Source organism: Adiantum capillus-veneris, chromosome 3 (assembly GCF_014529385.1).
Source record: "Adiantum capillus-veneris isolate H3 chromosome 3, ASM1452938v2, whole genome shotgun sequence".
Taxonomy (NCBI): Eukaryota; Viridiplantae; Streptophyta; class Polypodiopsida; order Polypodiales; family Pteridaceae; genus Adiantum; species Adiantum capillus-veneris.
The window spans coordinates 152,841,330-152,859,605 of NC_140933.1; the positions used below are offsets into that span (position 1 = coordinate 152,841,330).

Sequence of the window (18,276 nt, forward strand, 5' to 3'; positions counted from 1 at the left end):
GAAAACACACAAGGATACACTAAGTGCTAGTTGAAATTATTGTGTACATAAAAAAGGTGTAGTTGAGTGGAGTCTTGTGGTGTACCTTACTAGCTCTCCTAGTTTGAAAATAGTGTCCCTGACTTTCTTGTCCCGACATATACACATACTCACCGATAGAATGAACTACAATGTAAATCAGGGGAAGGGAAAGTGAGTGATAGTCATACACACAAACTATATATAGAATAGGGAGTATAAAGATTACCTGAAGCATCTTGTGCCAATCATGGGACTTCAACCCATACAATTGAACACTTCCAACCTTCTTTGCTTTTGTGAAAGCTCCCTTTAGCGACCTCATGTATCCTGTCGGTGTGCGAATAGAGACGGGTGAGTCGCGCTCTCATCTCTCCGAGTGCTTTTTCGAGGATATCAAAGCCCTTTGTTCTCTACGTGCTCCAAGGCAATGCGCCTCAAGCGAGGGATTGTGCTTTTGCACTTGGCGCAAGGACAGGGAGTTTTTCCTTGAGTCAACGATCGTGCTCAGGGCCTCAAGGAGAGCCACGATCATCCCAGTTGATGTCCTGTACACGAAATGTTGTTTATTTAGTCATGTATCCAAAAAAATAAATAATGAGAAAAGCCATAAATTCCATTGAAAAAATTACATGATGTTAAGTTCATAGAGAATAAATGACAATGAGAACTAAAAGAAAACTTAAAATATGCAATTAATAAATATTTAAAAGGACTACAAAATAAAGTATCCATAAAAAATTAAAAATCTTTATCAAAAGGCTAAAAAATGGAATAATGGATAGCTAAGGGTAGAGGGGGTGGTTTGTACCCCCCTCTCTCTGCAACCTCGGATTCGCATGTATCCGTTTGAAATGACCGAACGCGATAATAACCGCGATAATACCGCGATAATGCCTTGCGCCTAAAATAGACAAGAAGGCAGAGTATGCCGCGTTTTTGTTGCATACTCTGCTCTCCTTCCTCTCCGCCATCGCTCCCTCTCCAAGCTCCCCCCCCCCCCCCCCCCCCCCCCCCACCCCACCTCCCCTCGCCCTTCCCTCTCTCTCTCCTTCTCCAAGATTCCCCCCCCCCCCCCCCCCTCTCCCTACACCTTCTCTCTCTACTCCATCTCAAGCACAACATCAACACATATACACACACGAACGTTCGGGTCAAGGAGGATTTCGTCGAAGGGGGTTTTCCGCCATCGTCTTTGGAAACTCAACCTAGCTGACAACCACGCTACAAGGAAATGTAAACACAAAACAATGCTCCTCCCCCCTCTTTCCCTATTGTTTTCTAGTACTACTACTACACACACACACGCACGTATAAACCCTAAAAAAATAAAAAAAAATAGAGAATTCATGACATACCTCATTCATTTGGAAATGGTTGCTTTGCTCGGCTTGTTTGGATAGAATGTTAAATAGAAATGTTAAGTTTGTTAGATAGAAAAAGAGAGAGAGAGAGAGAGAGAGAGAGAGAGAGAGAGAGAGAGAGAGAGAGAGAGAGAGAAATTTAAAGAGAGGGAGATAAATGGAGAGAGGGATAGATGGAGGAGAAGGGAAATAGATAGATAGAGAGAGAGAGAGAGAGAGAGAGAGAGAGAGAGAGAGGGACAGATAAAGAGAGGGATAACTAGAGAGAGATATAGATAAAGAGAGAATGAGAGAAAGAGAAATAGAGAATGTGTGTGTGTGTGTGAGAGAGAGAGAGAGAGAGAGAGAGAGAGAGAAAGAGAAATAGAAAGAGAGAGAGAGAGAGGGAGGGAGAGGGAGAGAAACAGAGAGAATGAGGAATAGATATAGAAATATAAAGAGAGAGAGAGAGAGAGAGAGAAGGAGGGATAGATAGAGACAAGAAAAGAGAAATAGAGAGAGAGAGAGAGAGAAAAGGAAAGAGAGAGAAATAGAGGGAGAGGGAGATAGAAATAGAGAGAGAGAGAGAGAGAGAGAGAGAGAGAGAGAGAGAAATAGAGAGGAAAGAGGGAGAGAGAAATAGAGAGAGAGAGAGAGAGAGAGAGAGAGAGAGAGAGAGAGAGAGAGAGAAAGAGAGATAGGGATAGAGGGGAAAGAGGGAGAGAGAGAGAGAGAGAGAGAGGGAGAGAAAGAGAGAAAGAGAGAGATAGAGGGGAGGGAGGGAGAGAGAGAGAGAGAGAGAGAGAGAGAGAGAGAGAGAAATAGAGAGGAAAGAGAAAGAGAGAAATAGAGGGGGGAGAGGGAGAGAGAGAGAGAGAGAAAAGAGGGAGAGAGATAAATAGAAAGAGAGAGGAAAGAGGGAGAGAGAGAGAGATAGAGAGGGAGAGAGATAGGAATAGAGAGAGAGAGGGAGAGAGAGAGAGGGGGGGGGAAGAGGGAGAGAGAGAGATAGGGATAGAGAGAAAAGAGGTGAGGGAGAGAGGGGAAAAATAGAAAGAGAGAGAGAGAGAGAGAGGGGGGGGGGGGGGAAGAGAGAGAGAGAGAGAGAGGGAGAGAGGGAGAAGGAAAGAGAGAATAGATAGAGAGATAGAGAGAGAGAGAGAGAGGGAGAGAGAGAGAGAGAGAGAGAGAGAGAGAGAGAGAGAGGAGGGGAGAGAGAGAGATAGAGATAGGGATAGAGAAGAGAGGAGAGAGGGAGGGAGGGAGAGGAGAGAGAGGGAGATATAGAGAGATAGGAAAAGAGGGAGGGAGAGAGAGAAATAAAGATATCCGTGGGGAGAAAGAGGGAGAGAGAAATAGGGATATCCGTCGACAGAAAGAGATAGGTAGAGAGAAGAAGATAAAGAAATAGGTAGATAAAGAGCAATGGTTGTAGGCGGAGCAACCATTTTGTGGTGTGCATAGTGCGGGTATGCTCCTGCTTCTATAGAGTGCTCTGAAAAAGACTTTCTTTACGTGACGTCGACTGACCCTTGGAAATTACTTTCTTCTCTCTTCTCCTTAACTTCTCTATCTTTCTCTATACCTCTCTTCCTATCTCTTTCTCCCCACCAAATAGGCATTGGGTTGGACAGCTTTTAACGATATCGTACCTCAGAATGGAGGCAAAGTAATCCCTCGAACAAGGAGCTGCTGTGAAGAGATGCTGCGCAAGAAGAACAATAAAGAAGCTCTTCTTCATAGCACTCTACAGAAGCAAGAACACTCTCCCACTACGCACAACACAAAACGATGGCTACATTTACAACCATAACTCTTTATCTATACTCAAAATGATGGCTACATTACGTATATGTATATATATTTGTGTGTACATATATATTTGTTTATGCATGTACATAGGCACTAAGTACGGGAGCATAGCACCCGAAGTAGACGCTTCCTCTTGGGTATAGTATTTTTTTAATCATGGCGTTGCGGTCATGGATCCACTCATGCATAGATTACCGCAATGTACCTTTGGTTTTACCATGGTTGAGACTGTGATGATATCTAAAGAGGTGCACTTGACCTTTGGCACTACTAGCTTCTACTTAGGTCTACTAGTATGTATATGTATCTATGTGTTTGTGTGCTAATATACTTGTGTCTGTATTTATAGATGAGTGAGTAGGGAAGAAAGCTTAATCTTATATTGCTCTTTGTAATGTAGATGTCAGACGAGAGACCTACTGGTGCGGAGCAGCCAGCTGGCTCTTCTTTTGGTTGGTTCACATCTCAGGTGGGCTCCCACTCGGGGTGGACATCACCTCCAGTGGACCCCGAGTCTTGAGTCGGTGAGAACAAGCAAAGAAATAAAGAATGTTTATGGCTAGTTAACCCTAAACCAAGAGTGTCAGGTTTATTTTTTTTATTTGCAAGCATGGCCATCCTACAGCTACCCTTCTCAAGTTCCTCCACCGATCGTAGATCCAGACCTACATCGGGCTCTCTTTTTACGAGGGCTACATAAAGACATTTCTAAAAAACAAGCAATCGAGTGTGCGGCGCGCAGCAGCCAACCAGGTCAGAGATCCAGACAGGAGCTAGCCCGGTGGCAACATGGCAGACGCGGAGTGGAAGTGGGCAATTCAAGAAAAGAGCAATCAAGCTGCGACAGGCTCATCATACAGACAACAACGTGAGACTCACATCAGAAAAACTCCCACGCACTATGGCTCAGGAGGCAAGGGAGCTTGGAAGGACAAATATGTAAAATTGATTAAACTATAACGTCGATAGGTGATTATAAAGATTGTAGTTGATGATTTGTTTATTGTTATTACTAACTTAGGAAAATATCACTCTCTCTCGGCCAACCAGAGAGATGGTATCGGGAGCGACATACAGAATTTGATACTTGGTGATGGTTGTTCGAAAACAACCACACCTCTTACGAGCAATTCGACGTGGCGGTTGGATCACTACAAGCGGTAAATTTAAACAAGTAATTTTGTATCAATTGTTTTGAGCTGTTAATAACTGTTTAATTTGGTTTGCGTTTATGTAGAGTCAAAGTGATCAAACGTACGTGCGTCTGAACGACAACGAGATAGAGAAGGATTAGATAGAAAAATAATTTGTCTAAACTTTAGTAAAGTCCCAATGTGGCACAATGTATATACAACTATTTACTTTTTATTGTAATTTTTTAAAATAATTGATCTTATGCATATTAAATTGTCAAGGTAAAGTAAATTCAATTTCAATTCTTTGGTATTTTTTAAACTCTTCCAAAAAACAATTGATGTTTCATTGTTTTATGCAGGTCAAAAATAAAGGTGCTCATTTCGGCCACCCAATTTTGGGTGGCCCAAATGAGCACCCTTATTTTTGAATTGGTATATAACGGCAATAAGCGCGATAATAGATGCGGTAACTATCGCGGTAATAGAAGCAGGTATATTGCCGTGACTATTACCGTGCTTATTGCTGAGAAACCACTATCGCGTCCATAGCCGCAGTTATTGCTGCTCCCGCAAATTTTTCTCTCTCCTTTTTCCTTTGTTTTTTCGCGGCAATGCTAGCGATTATAGACAACTCCTCTTACAGTGCCACCCACCACCTCTAAAAATTCCTAAAATATTTCTGCTTATGAGATTCCCAAAATATCCCTCTAATTCTGTCAGAAATTCCCAAAGCGCCCCTTAAATTTTCAAAAATTCCCAAAATACCTCTACCAGTGGTAGCGAGATAAAATTTCTCGAAAGATAAAAAATTTGTAGCTTTTCATAAGAAGACTAATTGCCTATCAACACATGATGTTAAAACTTCGTTATGCAGGCTTCGGAGATGAATTGTTTCATTATTTTAGACATAATTGTCTTTTATTGCAAGCTGATTTGTGATAAATCACATGCTAAGCACTCAAGAACGGATCTCGCTTGTCAAAAAGGAATAAAGATTAGAAAATATTGAGCAATCCAATCAAAAAAGGTACAAGGGTATTTTGGGAATTTTAAAATATAACAGGTATTTTGGGAAATTTTCGAGGGGTATTTTGGTAATTTTTCCTGTATAATTATAAATGTGTAAAAAATTGTAAGCCTTCCTTTCCCTTCCCACTCTAATAGTTTTGCTTCACTTTTTCAAATGGCATCTTCCTATGATTCCATCAAAACTAATGAATCCAAAATTAGAGGGACATTTATTCGCTCAACTTTAATTAAAAATACTTTTCTTTCACAAATTCCCTCCAATATTCTCTTACCTCCCCCTCAAGACACCCCCACGTGCACCTCCCTATCATTGTCCCCTGCACCTTGCCCCCCGCGTACCCCCACCTACATGTCCCTCATCTCTCGCCTACGCCGAGCTGCTCGTTGCTCATCCCTCTGCACGGAGAGAGATCGCCATTGCAGCAACAACAAAACAACTCTCTCTGGACTGCAACACCGAAGAGAGACAGAGAGAGACTGCAGCGCCATGTTGAGTTGCTCTCTATACCTGCAAGCAGGTTGTTCTCTCTACCAGCTCACCTCTCCATCCCACCTCTGATGCTCGTCACCTCCTCGCATTTGCACACCCTCACCCCCTTGGCATCGTCAGCAGACATAATAACTCCCCTTAGCTACTCATCTACGTTGGCTCTCCCTCTTCTTGCTACACCCTTTCCGCCCTCCCCCAAGGTGCATCTAGGCCTGTGCTCAACCCTCTGGGAGCTTCCCTGTCTACACTGTGCCCCCCTCCTGGATGCACCTGCATCCCCCTCCACCTCGCCTACATGCCCCCTTTACCTCCTCCCTCTGTTGAGGTATGTCTACGTGAATCTCCAATAGAGAGAGAGAGAGAGAGAGAGAGAGAGAGAGAGAGAGAGAGAGAGAGAGAGAGAGAGAGAGAGAGAGAGAGAGAGAGAGAGAGAGAGAGTACTCATGCCCCACAAACAACTCTCGCGACAGACACAATGTCACACAACGAGAGCGAGAGCGCATAAGAGACTCAGGGAGGTCGGTTGCCCATTGTGAAGGCGGCTACACGAGGGAGAGGGAGACAACAACGACATGCCAAATACGTGACAGACGGAGATAAAATCACAAAAATCACGTGGAAAAAATTCGACCTTGTATGACACTGATCTCAAGAGAGAGCATCCTCTAAAAATTCGATCAAAATTTGTCTTTTTTTAAAATTCACCACACATACTCATGCAATTGTAGGCACTCATTAAGACCTACTCCCAATAACTATTGTCCTCCCTCAAGTTCAAAGGGTGTTCGTGACTTCTCACCTTGTTAGAATGCCAAAAATTTCAATGATTCAATAGTCCACATCACAGGATCAAACTACTCCTCCATCACTTGTTCTCTGCTAAGGTCTTTTTTTAAAGCATATCTATAACTATAAAACTTTCAAGTGATTTTAGAATTTAATCTTGAAATTTGGTAACTTAGTAGGTCAATACAATGCCCTTAGATACTAAAGTCTTCAACTATAGAGCCAAGACATTTTCTAGCCTAAAATTTCAACGCCTTGAAAGGCTCTACTAGAATGCAAATGTAAAACAACTTTCTTAATGGCCATGTGCTTTTGAATTAGAATGCCAGTAGTAGCAGTTGAAAGTCAAGTGTAACAAACCTACTAAGTAGAAAATTGAAGTTTCGAAAACCTACTAAGTAGAAAACCTACTTTTGAATTAAAATGCCAGTAGTAGCAGTTGAAAGTCAAGCGTAACAAACCTACTAAGTAGAAAACTGAAGTTTGAACCCATGCACCCATAGATCTCATAAAAATTATCACATGCATCATTGCGTACCATAGATAATTGTAGGTCCTCAACTCTCCTTTTGCATTACCTTCAAGTGAGTGGTGAAACTTGTTCTATTTGTAATTGCCTCTTTCCAATGATCCTGTGCATCTATGGCTTCAAGAGCTAATCATTAATTTTTGTGGCCCCTGTTCATCTATTCCAAAACTCTTCTAGCTCAAAGGGATGCTCCTAATCTCATCGTAGCAGAAACCAATACCTCCTAGTTGTTAATATTTATCGATTTTCAATGTCAATTCGTCGCATAATTGATGCTCAAAGCTAGATAGTAAAGGGCTCTCTCTGCAACCACAAAGAAGCAATAAAAAAATTCTAAATTATGCAAGAGTCACGGGCAATCCCATTGGCCACCTCAAGGTAAGACCTTGCAACTATGTTTGCTACTATTGTGTAGACAATAGATATCTCCACTAACCATCCAAACCTGCATTAAGGTATAACAAACCCTATTGTAAATCTTAGATATGTATAATGTTCTCCCTTTTACCTTCCTCATGCTCATGGTTTTTTTTTTCTATAAAAATGGTGCCCTCATTCATGTGCCCATGTGCACACTAAGTGGCTTCCCTTTATTGGATGCACAACGTGGTAGCCCCCAAACCCCACCCAAAAGGAAAACTAGCACAACATTTTAAACCATGGACCACTCAATAATCAACAAGCATCCCAACCAATGGGAGATGAACGGTTAGCTGAATGAGGTCCCTTTTTCGCATTTCATAAGTGGCAAGTGACATGTTTGTAAATGTAATGTATATGGTCTATGAACTTTGAGAATAGCGGAATTAAGAGAATTAGAGTGAGTATTTTTGTGAGATTACTTTGAGAACTTGGAGGGTGAACTTAATTGATGGTAGCAACATAAACATGGTACTTAATTAACTTGGCATGAACAATACTTTTGCAAGAGAGAGAGTATTAGAGAACATGACAATAGATGAGGACCGGATTTACTTGGAGCCGGTCCTCCCTCCAAAAGGCGCTTTTATTATAGATTCTCCTATCAATAGAGACTTTGTTACAATACAATCTTTGTGTTCCTTATGACCTTGGTGATGCTATGAAGATGGAAAGCTTCATGCATCACGAGCTTAACATAAACTTTGCAAAAAGCATTGACTATCCCAAGCCTCAGTCCCAAGGCCTCAAACACCTTCGAAGGTGGAGAGAGCTAGCGGGGAATGAGGGTAGGGAAGAGGAAGAAGAAACATTCAATAGGAGAAAGAAATAGTTCCTCGCTTATCATCACTCTTCTTGCTTAGCATAGCATAATAGCATAGTAATGAAGATGAATAAGATGTCAAGCTTAAGCATTGAAGCATGGCTCTTGGTTGGATTTGCATTCCATAGCCAAGAGTGTTGGTGTAGGCTCTCCACTTCTCAACAAACTTGGAGAAGGAGATGGAGCTCTTGCATTTTGCACTCCACACAATGTGTGTGTGTGTGGGAGAGTATACCCCCCCCCCCCCCCCTCATGCTTGGTCCACACCTCTTTTTCTCTCTCTCTCTCTCTCTCTCGTATTATTTTATTGTTTCCTTTGGACATGTGTTCTCTTTCCTATTTTGAAAGAAAGAACTTAATTATTTATTTTTATGTATCTAAATTCTCATTGGACCCCTTTAAAACCTAACCAATAGCATTCAAGCACATCATGAGGGCCACATGTGGAGGATCATTTGAACATGTGTTTTTTATGCTTATTAAGTCATTTGGTTGAATGGAATACTTCAAGGACTTACTCAATGAAGCAAGCATGTGTCTTTTATGCTTCTTAAGTCATTTGGTTTAAATTGAATACTTCAAGTCTTAGTCAATCAAGCATGGGCGGTCATACCTCTTGAGAACTTATCTTTGAATTTAACATTTCAAAAACCTTAGTCATTTAAACATAAAAATCACCTCAAGCTTTGGACAAGGTTCCCACAACCACTTTAAGCATTTTAGCTTGCGTAAGGTCAGAGGGCTTTTTAACACTAACTTTTGGAGGTCTTTAATGAAGCTAATCCTAAGGTCTTTTAAGCTCCATTAGGTAGCATTGCTCTTTGACAAACCATCTCTCATTTGAACCCCTTTACCATTGGCCCCGTGTTGAAATAGATCCGTAAGCACATGTCTATATTCTAACCCTTGTTCCTGTTTATTATCCCACATTAAATGATCAGTTTACTATGAGAAAATCATTTGGGTTGGTTAGATATTAGATTTTATGACAGTAAAGGCCACCCAACCATACTTTTTGATGTGAGATTGATGTGTGCGTCCCCTAAGCTCAAGGTTGTTTAGAGTGAAAAATTTGTTACCATAATAAGCTAAAATTCTTGATATCCAAAGTCACAATCACTATGGCATTGCTATTTCTATGCTCAAATGAGGTGTCCAAGCCGAAAGCCATATACAAAACTTTCCCTACAAGTTTGGTGAACATCGTTTGTAAGAACAACCCAGGGAATGCATGTTTCACAATATTCATAAATTCAAAAAACTCCTCAAAAAAATGCCATGTGTTGTAGCTTTCTTACACTACTTTATGCCATAATATGCTCATGCTCCATGATGCAAATGTACTACACGTTCGACGGTGATTGATAGAGTCATGGCATGCTTTAGAAGTGGATTGAGCTTCCCACTACAAACCATGCATGGAAATGCAAATTCATCATAATGCTTACATGATTTTTCAAATTTAATGTACTAAATTAAGTTTTGATTTTTAGCAGACAACACTTACAAAATATAACATTTTAAAGATGTTACGAGGAGGCCAAGGTAGTGGGGAATGCAAGCCTTTCTTTTCATACGGATAACATGGAACCACCATAGCATTGACAACAAACAGAAAAAACTAAGAGGATTGAGATACATTGTTTACTAGGCAACTTTCCATAAAACTTTCTCTAGAGAAAGAAGAATGTTCTAGAAGCAATGACTTTTTTTCCGGTTTCGAATCTCTCCATTATTTAGTGGCCCAATCTTCAATTTAAGTACAATTTCATTATCACAATTCAAAAAATAGATGTATAGTCACCGACACGGTTATCCTTGATACCAATTGCCTCTTCCTTGTGCTTGTAACTAGAAAAGCACGACACTTCGCACTCAGCTTGCATGGATATGAAGCCAAAGATTACTTCTCCTTCAAGACTCAGGTTATAGGTTATACTAAGAGCAAACACACAAGGTCTTTTGAAGCATCACAACAACTACACCATTTAGCAATATTTTGTCACATTTTATACCTCGTTTGGTCGAAATCTTTGCTCCCCTAAAATGCAGCATGTGGACAAATGATATGTCAAGCAAAAATGCACGAGAAAATATAAAGCAACCTAAAGTGCCAAGCATAGCCATACTAAGGGAGCAATACCACACTGATAAGGTATTGTATGGTCATACATCAAGACTGTTGAGAATGAAAGGCTCAACTACGATGGTCCCTCAAATGAAAAGCAAGCTAAACAACTCCCATCTAGCAAAACAAAAGCTATGCAACAATTCTTGCTTTGCTATGCTTGTATCTCCCATGCCTCTTCATTTCACTTCAATGGTCAGCTTGGGAGCTAGCTTTGCTTTGCACTTCTAGATTCATCTTTCCCGTGTCTTAGAACTCTTGAGAAGGTATGGAAATTTTGGAACTCTTTACTGAGACACAACAAGATTAGAACATCATATCCTATATAGGGCTTATACACTCGGCTTAATGTGGTTTGGGATCCAACCTTGACTAATACTTCAAAACTGAAGTATGGTTCTGGGATTAGTTGTGCTGGCTTATTAATCACCAAATAATACCACTAAACTAGAAATAAAGCATTTGTTCTGGGTAATTGCTTAGATAAATATAAACCTGAACTTATTACTTCAGGGTATGTTGATTTTGATTTGCATTAGCTAAGTGTGCACTCTTCGGGTTTGATGCTTGTAAAGATAAGCAAGGATATCAGATGAGCTCATGGGATGGGAATGGTTTAATCACGTAGCACTTCTGGTTGAATCTAAACTGGCCCTTGAGTTCTACTGAGCTCTTGGTTGGTATTACTCTTAGACAAAGCAAGCATTTCTTGGGATTCTGCTCTATGGATTACTGAAGGCTTTGTTTTACCAAGTTAGAGTCATTTGGGTAAACGAGTCTCTAGTCTGATGCGATTTTGATCAATTTATCATTGAAGCAATTGGTTCAGGGTTGGATGTTGTTACTAACCACAACAAAAATGATAGCACATGGCATATACTCAACATTCTCTTTTTGCTGGTACCCTAGATGTAGCTCTCTTTAAAATCCCAAGCTTCTTCTCTATCTGATTGTAGTTTGACAACTTTTGCAAAGAGGTAAGCCAAAAATACATTTACTTGACCTACAGTACTCCCATTGAACCAAAAAGCAATGACAGAAAACCTTTTTTGATCCACCTTTCTCTTGGACAAAAATTGACATTCCTACGTAAAATGCCACCTACAATTTTCTCCTCACAAGCCATAACTTTTATTTTAACTCTATCAAGGCATGCGATTCAAGTGACATGCATATATGACATCGGGTAGAAAAGATACTAAATATCCATGGCCATGCAAAGGTGACTGCCAGTTTGGTGCAACTTAGAAAGCTATAGGCTCAGGTATTATGTGATTAGATACCCCACAATCTAGATAACCCGTACTCTTAAGACACAATGCCAGTAGAGTCTAGTAAACTTCTAACATGGATATCTTCCCATTCTTTGCATTCCCATTGCCATGCAACACACTTGCTTTTTGAGCATAGTGACTCCTCCATGAGTGATCATTTGCAGACCTCCTTGCCACTATCTCATCAAAACAAACCCTTTGCTTTTAAGTGTCTGAACCTATTTTAGCAAGATAGTCAGGCTTAGTCGGTGCTTTGGACGATGGTTGTGAGAGAATATGATTTGCCCCCCTTATGAACCTTTTCATTCTTTGCCTGCAACGTCCTCAGAGCTGGGCTCCAACAATTTCTCTATTCTCTCAAAAGTGTGATTATCTTGTGTGGCACTTCCCATATTTCGTGGAGTTTGTAACCCCCATGCTTGACTAAAACTAATCCTAGCATCACAATCACTGGAGTAAGTTATTGTGCTCCCTAAATGTGACCAGCTTGCCTTTGTCAAAATGTTCCCTGCAACCCACATCATTCTCTAAACCTAGTTTATTTTGCTCGTCTATGGAAACAAGTCCAAATGGTTACTAAAATGCCAATAACATTGCCATTCCAAATCAAAGAGATTACCCAAAAGCAAAAACTTACAAAGATCTCCTCATCTCATGAAGTGAGAAATCTGAAGGATATTGACCGCAAAAGGAAAGAACTTTAAAACCTTTGATGAGGTCAAACCAACTCCAAAGTAAATAGCAATAAAAAGCTTAAATTCTCACACATTGCCTTGCTCACTTCACTCAAAAGTCCCTTCTGTGGCAAAGTTGAGCCCTCACTACTCGGGAAAGAAAGTGATACTCATACTCATTTAATAGCTGCATGTTCATCCCTATTTTGTAAACCTAGTAAGTGTCGTGCTCTACAAAACCTTTCTTGCCACTCAAAAACTTGAATTCTGAACTCAAATTCATTGTCCACAACTAGAAAGTCAGTTGCAATTGCAACATTTCTTGAGGGCCATGCTCTCACTACATGAAGGGATTGAGCTTAGCTAAACCATCACTAGTAGGCAAAAGACAAGAAACTTGCAGAGTGAGGGGGTGGGGGGTGGGGGGGAGGGGCTCCCAGTAGAAAGTGAGAAGGGCTTTCCATCAATACTTACTGCCTTCGTGACAACGCTCAAAATTCACCTGAAAAGAAGTAGAAGAAGATATGAGAGTGAGACGAAGATAGAGAGAACTCACAAAAGCACAGACATGTGGAACTAGTTGTAGCCTCAATGCATCTCTCTCTCTCTCTCTCTCTCTCTCTCTCTCTCTCTCTCTCTCTCTCTCTCTCTCTAGCCACACTAGAAGCACGACACACTTCCCCACTTTGTAAATTTCCCACTCTCCCCTAAAAACTAATTCCTTTACCTTACCTAGATTTCCGTCTTCAAAACGATGCATGGCACATGCCTTCGGCAGTGCCAATAAAAGTACCGAAACCATCTATTTTTAGTGGAACCACTAGATTTATTATCCATGAGGAACTCTGATAGAAACCACAAATTCACACGAAAAAGATGACGAACCATAAGGTGATCGCGCTTTTCAGTGTGCGTGCTCTGGGTGCGTTGAGAAGGAAGACGGGGAAGCATACACACACTGCCCCATGATGTTGGCCAGACGCATCGTCGCTCCCCATCTCTGCTTTGGGCAGAAGCTTGCCTCCCCCACACTTCAGCCACATCTCTGGTCACCCTCGCCATTTACCTTGAGCACCATCGTTGGCAGCAAACGCAACAGTACATTAAGTAATCGCAGTCATCCCGCCATGGCCGTCACAGCACAAGGTGTACATTTTCCGGCCTAGATTTTTTGTCTCTTGGTTTTCCTGTCTGTAACGCTTTCTTCATGCTATGTAACATGGTCTTCGTGCATGTCTTTCAGCAAAGACGGTAGCGCCTCAGCTCACAAACATAGATGATCTTATCAATTCTGTGGAAACCTTCATCTTTGACTGCGATGGTAAGTGGGTATTGTTTATCAAACTTGGATTGGTTGAACTCCCGGGTGGTTTGATCTGTTGGAATTGCAAGAACTTACTGCTATGATCAGCGGAATCAGCATTCAAATGATACAAAGGGACTGATTGATCAGCTCAATCAGTCGTCACACCTCATGTTTTTATTGCTGTGGGAACATCACTATTTCAGCCAAACTCCTTAGAGCGTGCTTGTTTTAGTTAGCTGAGTTTACTGAAACCCCCTGATTGCCTTGTAGGTTATCATTAAAAGAGCTAGACTTTTGTTGGTCTCGAATTTAGCTGGGTTTGTCATGGATTTTATGGGGTTGTCCATTTTGACATTAGCATTTATTAGCATGTCGCGGGTTTGGGTGTAGAGACTAGAAAGGGTGGTAGCCCACTTCAATTTCTGTCGGAAGCTTCAAGATAGTGGGAGTGGGAGTTCTGCTCTGAGCGTCCGGATGCTAACCATAGGGCACGACCATCAAAGTGACTAGGAGTACATGGTACTGGCGATGAGTAAGGTGCCAGGAAACAAACAGAATTGATTGATGCACCTTTTGGTGGTGGAGAGAACCAAAAATTGACAAGCAGCTAATCCTGGCCAAGGAGGTGATGAAGTAGAGTTTTTGGAAGGTGGCATGCACAGCTCCGGCCTTCCCCCAGCATGCATTGCTGGCCAAGGGCGTAAAGACAAGGAAAGCCAGTTCCGAGGCCTTGAAATGACTGGACACTTGCCCTGTCCTACGCTGGTTAAACTTTGGAGCACCCATTCACCAAATTTTGGCACCCTGTCCTGTTCTAAAATACTGAGTTGTCAGAACAGGTTCGGGCAAGGCATGGAGGATTGTTTCAGTAGGGCTACTGTGACCTTTCTGTTTCCTCTTGATTTTCCTAAGTCTGGGCGGTTTGGCCTGCCTAATTTGAGTGCCCCCCCATCCCCCCGGCTTCCCTTTTCTTTTCTCTTGCTCCCTCTTTACTCCATTCCTACTTTCTACCACAGTGGGTCTGCTCTTTAGTCCTTTTTGACTGGGGGTTGAGTGGTGGTAGCGAGGCTAGCACGTGTCATAGATGGACAGAGAAGTGAGGTCACCGATGGAATGGGGTCCTGGGTGTGGCAGAGGCAACAGATGACAGTCTTGTATGGCGTGTCCATGCAAGGAGCTTTTTATTTCTTTTTCTTTGTTTAAAGGGTTGTTTGCTTTGAATTATATTATTCTTGTTCTTTTTAGAATTTTTTTAATAAAAATTATGTCCTTAATGCCTGCTTTCGTCTTTCTTTAAAAAAACAGGTTTTGTTTAATGTTATCAGGTGTAATTTGGAAGGGTGACACTTTGATTGATGGTGTGCCAGAGACTCTAGATATGCTCCGGGACTTGGTCAGTTTTCCACATTTGTGGAGGTGAACCAAGCATTATGTGTTTATGTTGAAAAATATTTACTTTATGTGTTGGTTAATAAATATTGCTCACCAGGGAAAACGGTTGGTATTTGTGACAAACAATTCAACAAAGTCCAGAAAACAATATGGGAAAAAGTTTGAGACTCTAGGTCTTAATGTTACTGAGGTAAGGAGAAGTCCCTTTTGTAAGGCCTTACAAAACAAGCTGTGAGATTGAATCTATGACATTCAATCATGCTTTTCCACGTGTTTTTGGGCTACAGGAAGAGATTTTTGCATCGTCCTTTGCTGCAGCTGCTTATCTCAAGTCTATCGATTTTCCATCTGAAAAGAAGGTCGAAATTGTCAAATTTTTCTCGCAAACACTTTACATACCTTCACCTTCATGTTATAATTCTTTAATTGAAGGACATGTGAATTAGATGTTGAAATATATTCCTATTCTTGCAACAGGTTTATGTTATTGGAGAGATAGGAATTTTGAAAGAGCTAGAGCTGGCTGGCATCAACTATCTTGGAGGACCGGTAAATGTGGCTGCAAGTTTTGTTGCTGCTAATGTAGAAAAAAAAGGGGGCTTAAAGCCAAACTACTGATGAGCGATTTTTGAAACTGTGATGTCTTGTATATTTTGAGCGTCGAAGTAAGAACAGTCAGCAAGTCTTCTAGATTCTTTGTTGCTGCTTGTCACATGTTTTGCTAGGTTTACGCTTAGGTGCCTGTTGAGCAACTAAATCTCTGGCAGTCAAGAGGTTTGATTGAGTGGTTGCTAATCACAGGCTATCTCTAAGCTTCATTTGAAGCTTGTTGAGCTATGTTTTTTCCCGGATATTCTGAAAGTTTGTGCTTCACAACATGGCATGCCCATCTTGCTTTATTCAAGCACTGATTCTGAAACACATGAATTATTTTTCAAGCTCTTGTATTTTCACTACTCTGACTATGCTTGGGTTAGTTGAGACGTGTGAATGAACATCAAGATTGGATCACAGGATATTTGTTTATGAAACATAAGGCTTGAGGTTCTGCTGTGAAGCTTCATCTCTGCTGATTCCTAAGCTGTACAGGATGATGGTGACAAAAAGATTGATCTGACACCCGGTGCGCTCATGCATCACAACCATGATGTAAGTCATCTGTTTACGCTATTATGTTTCAATTCATATTGTTGTCTCGGATGTCTAACCTTGGTCAAGCATGCAGGTTGGGGCAGTGGTGGTTGGATTTGATAGATACATAAATTACTATAAACTACAGTGAGTGGTCTTGTGTGGGATCTTTATGCTTTAACAGATATCCATGGTTGTTGTGACCTAAGAACTGGAAGTTATTTGATTGTGCTTATGCTTATGTCTCAGATATGGGACCCTTTGCATAAGAGAAAATCCAGGGTGCCTATTTATAGCTACCAACTGCGATGCTGTTACACACCTGACAGATGCCCAAGAATGGGCAGGTAAGGCCGGTCATTGATGGACACCCACAGTTTCCTGTTTCTAACATGTTTAGATTTGGAACAGGTGGAGGCTCAATGGTTGGTGCAATCAAAGGATCAACCAAGAAGGAGCCCACAGTTGTGGGAAAACCATCTACCTTTATGATGGATTACGTATCAAAAAAGTACTTTTTGTTTGGCCCCTGCCTCTTCATTTAACTGTCCAATTTCTGCACTCGTGTACTTATTTTTTAGCTTGCCATTTTGATTCCTACAATTATGATCCACAGGGTTGCTTCTCATCGCTAACTCCATTTCTTTTTGTTGAATGTTTTGTCTCACAATCAGATTTGGGATCACCAAGTCTCAGATATGCATGGTGGGGGATCGCTTAGATACTGATATTCTCTTTGGGCAGAATGGGGGTTGCAAGACACTTCTTGTCCTTTCAGGTGAGCTGAAAACAGTTTATTTGTGTGAGAATTGCCAGGCAGACTTGGTTCAAGGCACAGGAAGCGGATTTAAGTTTGCTTGGTTTTTTTATGTCTTTGGTATCTTGAAAACTCTAGTTGCATTATTGCATTTGTGAGGCAGCCTTTGTTTAGGCGTGCAATCCTTTTTATCCTCAATTGGGCTAGTTGTTAATCAATCAGTGAGTCCATTTGTGAAGCTTAGGTGCATCTTATGCTCCCTCCGGTCAGCTCGTGGTTACGTACACAAGCTGCATGATTGTCGCTACTACTTTTCACTCATGAATGTTGACATGATGTATGCACTATCATATGACGATGTCTCTTGTAAGATTTTGCCTTGCTCTACTTGCATGAAGTTTGTAAGGAGGGTGAAGATGGGTCTGTACCAGTTACTGCAAGTATAGAGCATGACTTGAGCGTCCGGTTGACTCTGATACAGAGGAATGGAGGCTATGTTTATGGAACATACCTGGCCTTCAATTCAAGGGCTGTCTCATATGGAAGACACTTGACTGGTAGTTTTAGCGCCGCATTCCAAATTGGGTTTGAAATTCGGTCCCAGAGTAGAAGTAACAGCATTGCGAAATTCTATGCCTCTCGAAAGCACCCTTAGATTTGTTTTATTTTTTTGGCTTTTCTTATGAAGTACAGTCTCACATTTGATTGCTTGCAGGTGTTACTACCCATGGAATGCTCACTGATCCCACCAATACCATTCAGCCTGACTTCTACACCAACCAAATTTCAGACCTTTTGGCAAAGAAAGTGAAGGTGTAAAATAAGAAAGGGAAGATTTGTACAAGGAGTCACATCCATATTTGTAACATACTATTCTTTTATGCCTAAGCCAACAAGTTCTCAAATCACTCCAATTTGTGGTAATGCAACACAGGAGTCACGGTATCAATAGAGTCGAGTCTCCCTACGTGCTTACAACTTGTGATATTAACAAAATGCCATGAAATACTGGTTACCCTTATTTGTTTTCATTTTAGTAGGTTGAAGGGGATGTGCCCCCTTTTTGTAGTGATGCTACCAATGTGCACCAATTTCTTGTAATAGGGCTTCTCACAAATGGTAATGAATGGGAATTCACCCCTTATATTTCTCCTTTCTAGGCAAGCCCACGAGTATTTTGCTTTATATTTGGATAAAAGCTCATGAAACATCTTTTTGGGGACTTGGC

The 18,276-nt window shown here is 41.2% G+C and overlaps 1 protein-coding gene across 1 annotated transcript; it reads left to right on the forward strand.

Annotated features, from left to right (window-relative positions):
• Positions 1-13,340: 13,340 nt before the first annotated feature.
• LOC147461968 (phosphoglycolate phosphatase 1A, chloroplastic-like) lies at positions 13,341-18,069 on the forward strand. Its single transcript, XM_086509429.1, has 12 exons — positions 13,341-13,608; positions 13,706-13,783; positions 15,094-15,161; positions 15,258-15,350; positions 15,448-15,519; positions 15,638-15,709; positions 16,250-16,309; positions 16,386-16,438; positions 16,541-16,638; positions 16,703-16,802; positions 16,966-17,069; positions 17,764-18,069. Exons 1-12 carry the CDS (start codon positions 13,428-13,430, stop codon positions 17,865-17,867), a joined length of 1,083 nt encoding a protein of 360 aa, XP_086365555.1. The 5' UTR covers positions 13,341-13,427; the 3' UTR covers positions 17,868-18,069.
• The last annotated feature ends 207 nt before the right edge of the window (positions 18,070-18,276 follow it).

Coding starts and splice junctions, on each gene's coding strand:
- LOC147461968 (XM_086509429.1), top strand. CDS start 13,428: ATGATGTTGGCCAGACGCATCGTCGCTCCCCATCTCTGCTTTGGGCAG. Junction 15,162..15,257: donor TAGATATGCTCCGGGACTTG/GTCAGTTTTCCA, acceptor ATTGCTCACCAG/GGAAAACGGTTGGTATTTGT. Junction 16,803..16,965: donor ATGGATTACGTATCAAAAAA/GTACTTTTTGTT, acceptor TCTCACAATCAG/ATTTGGGATCACCAAGTCTC.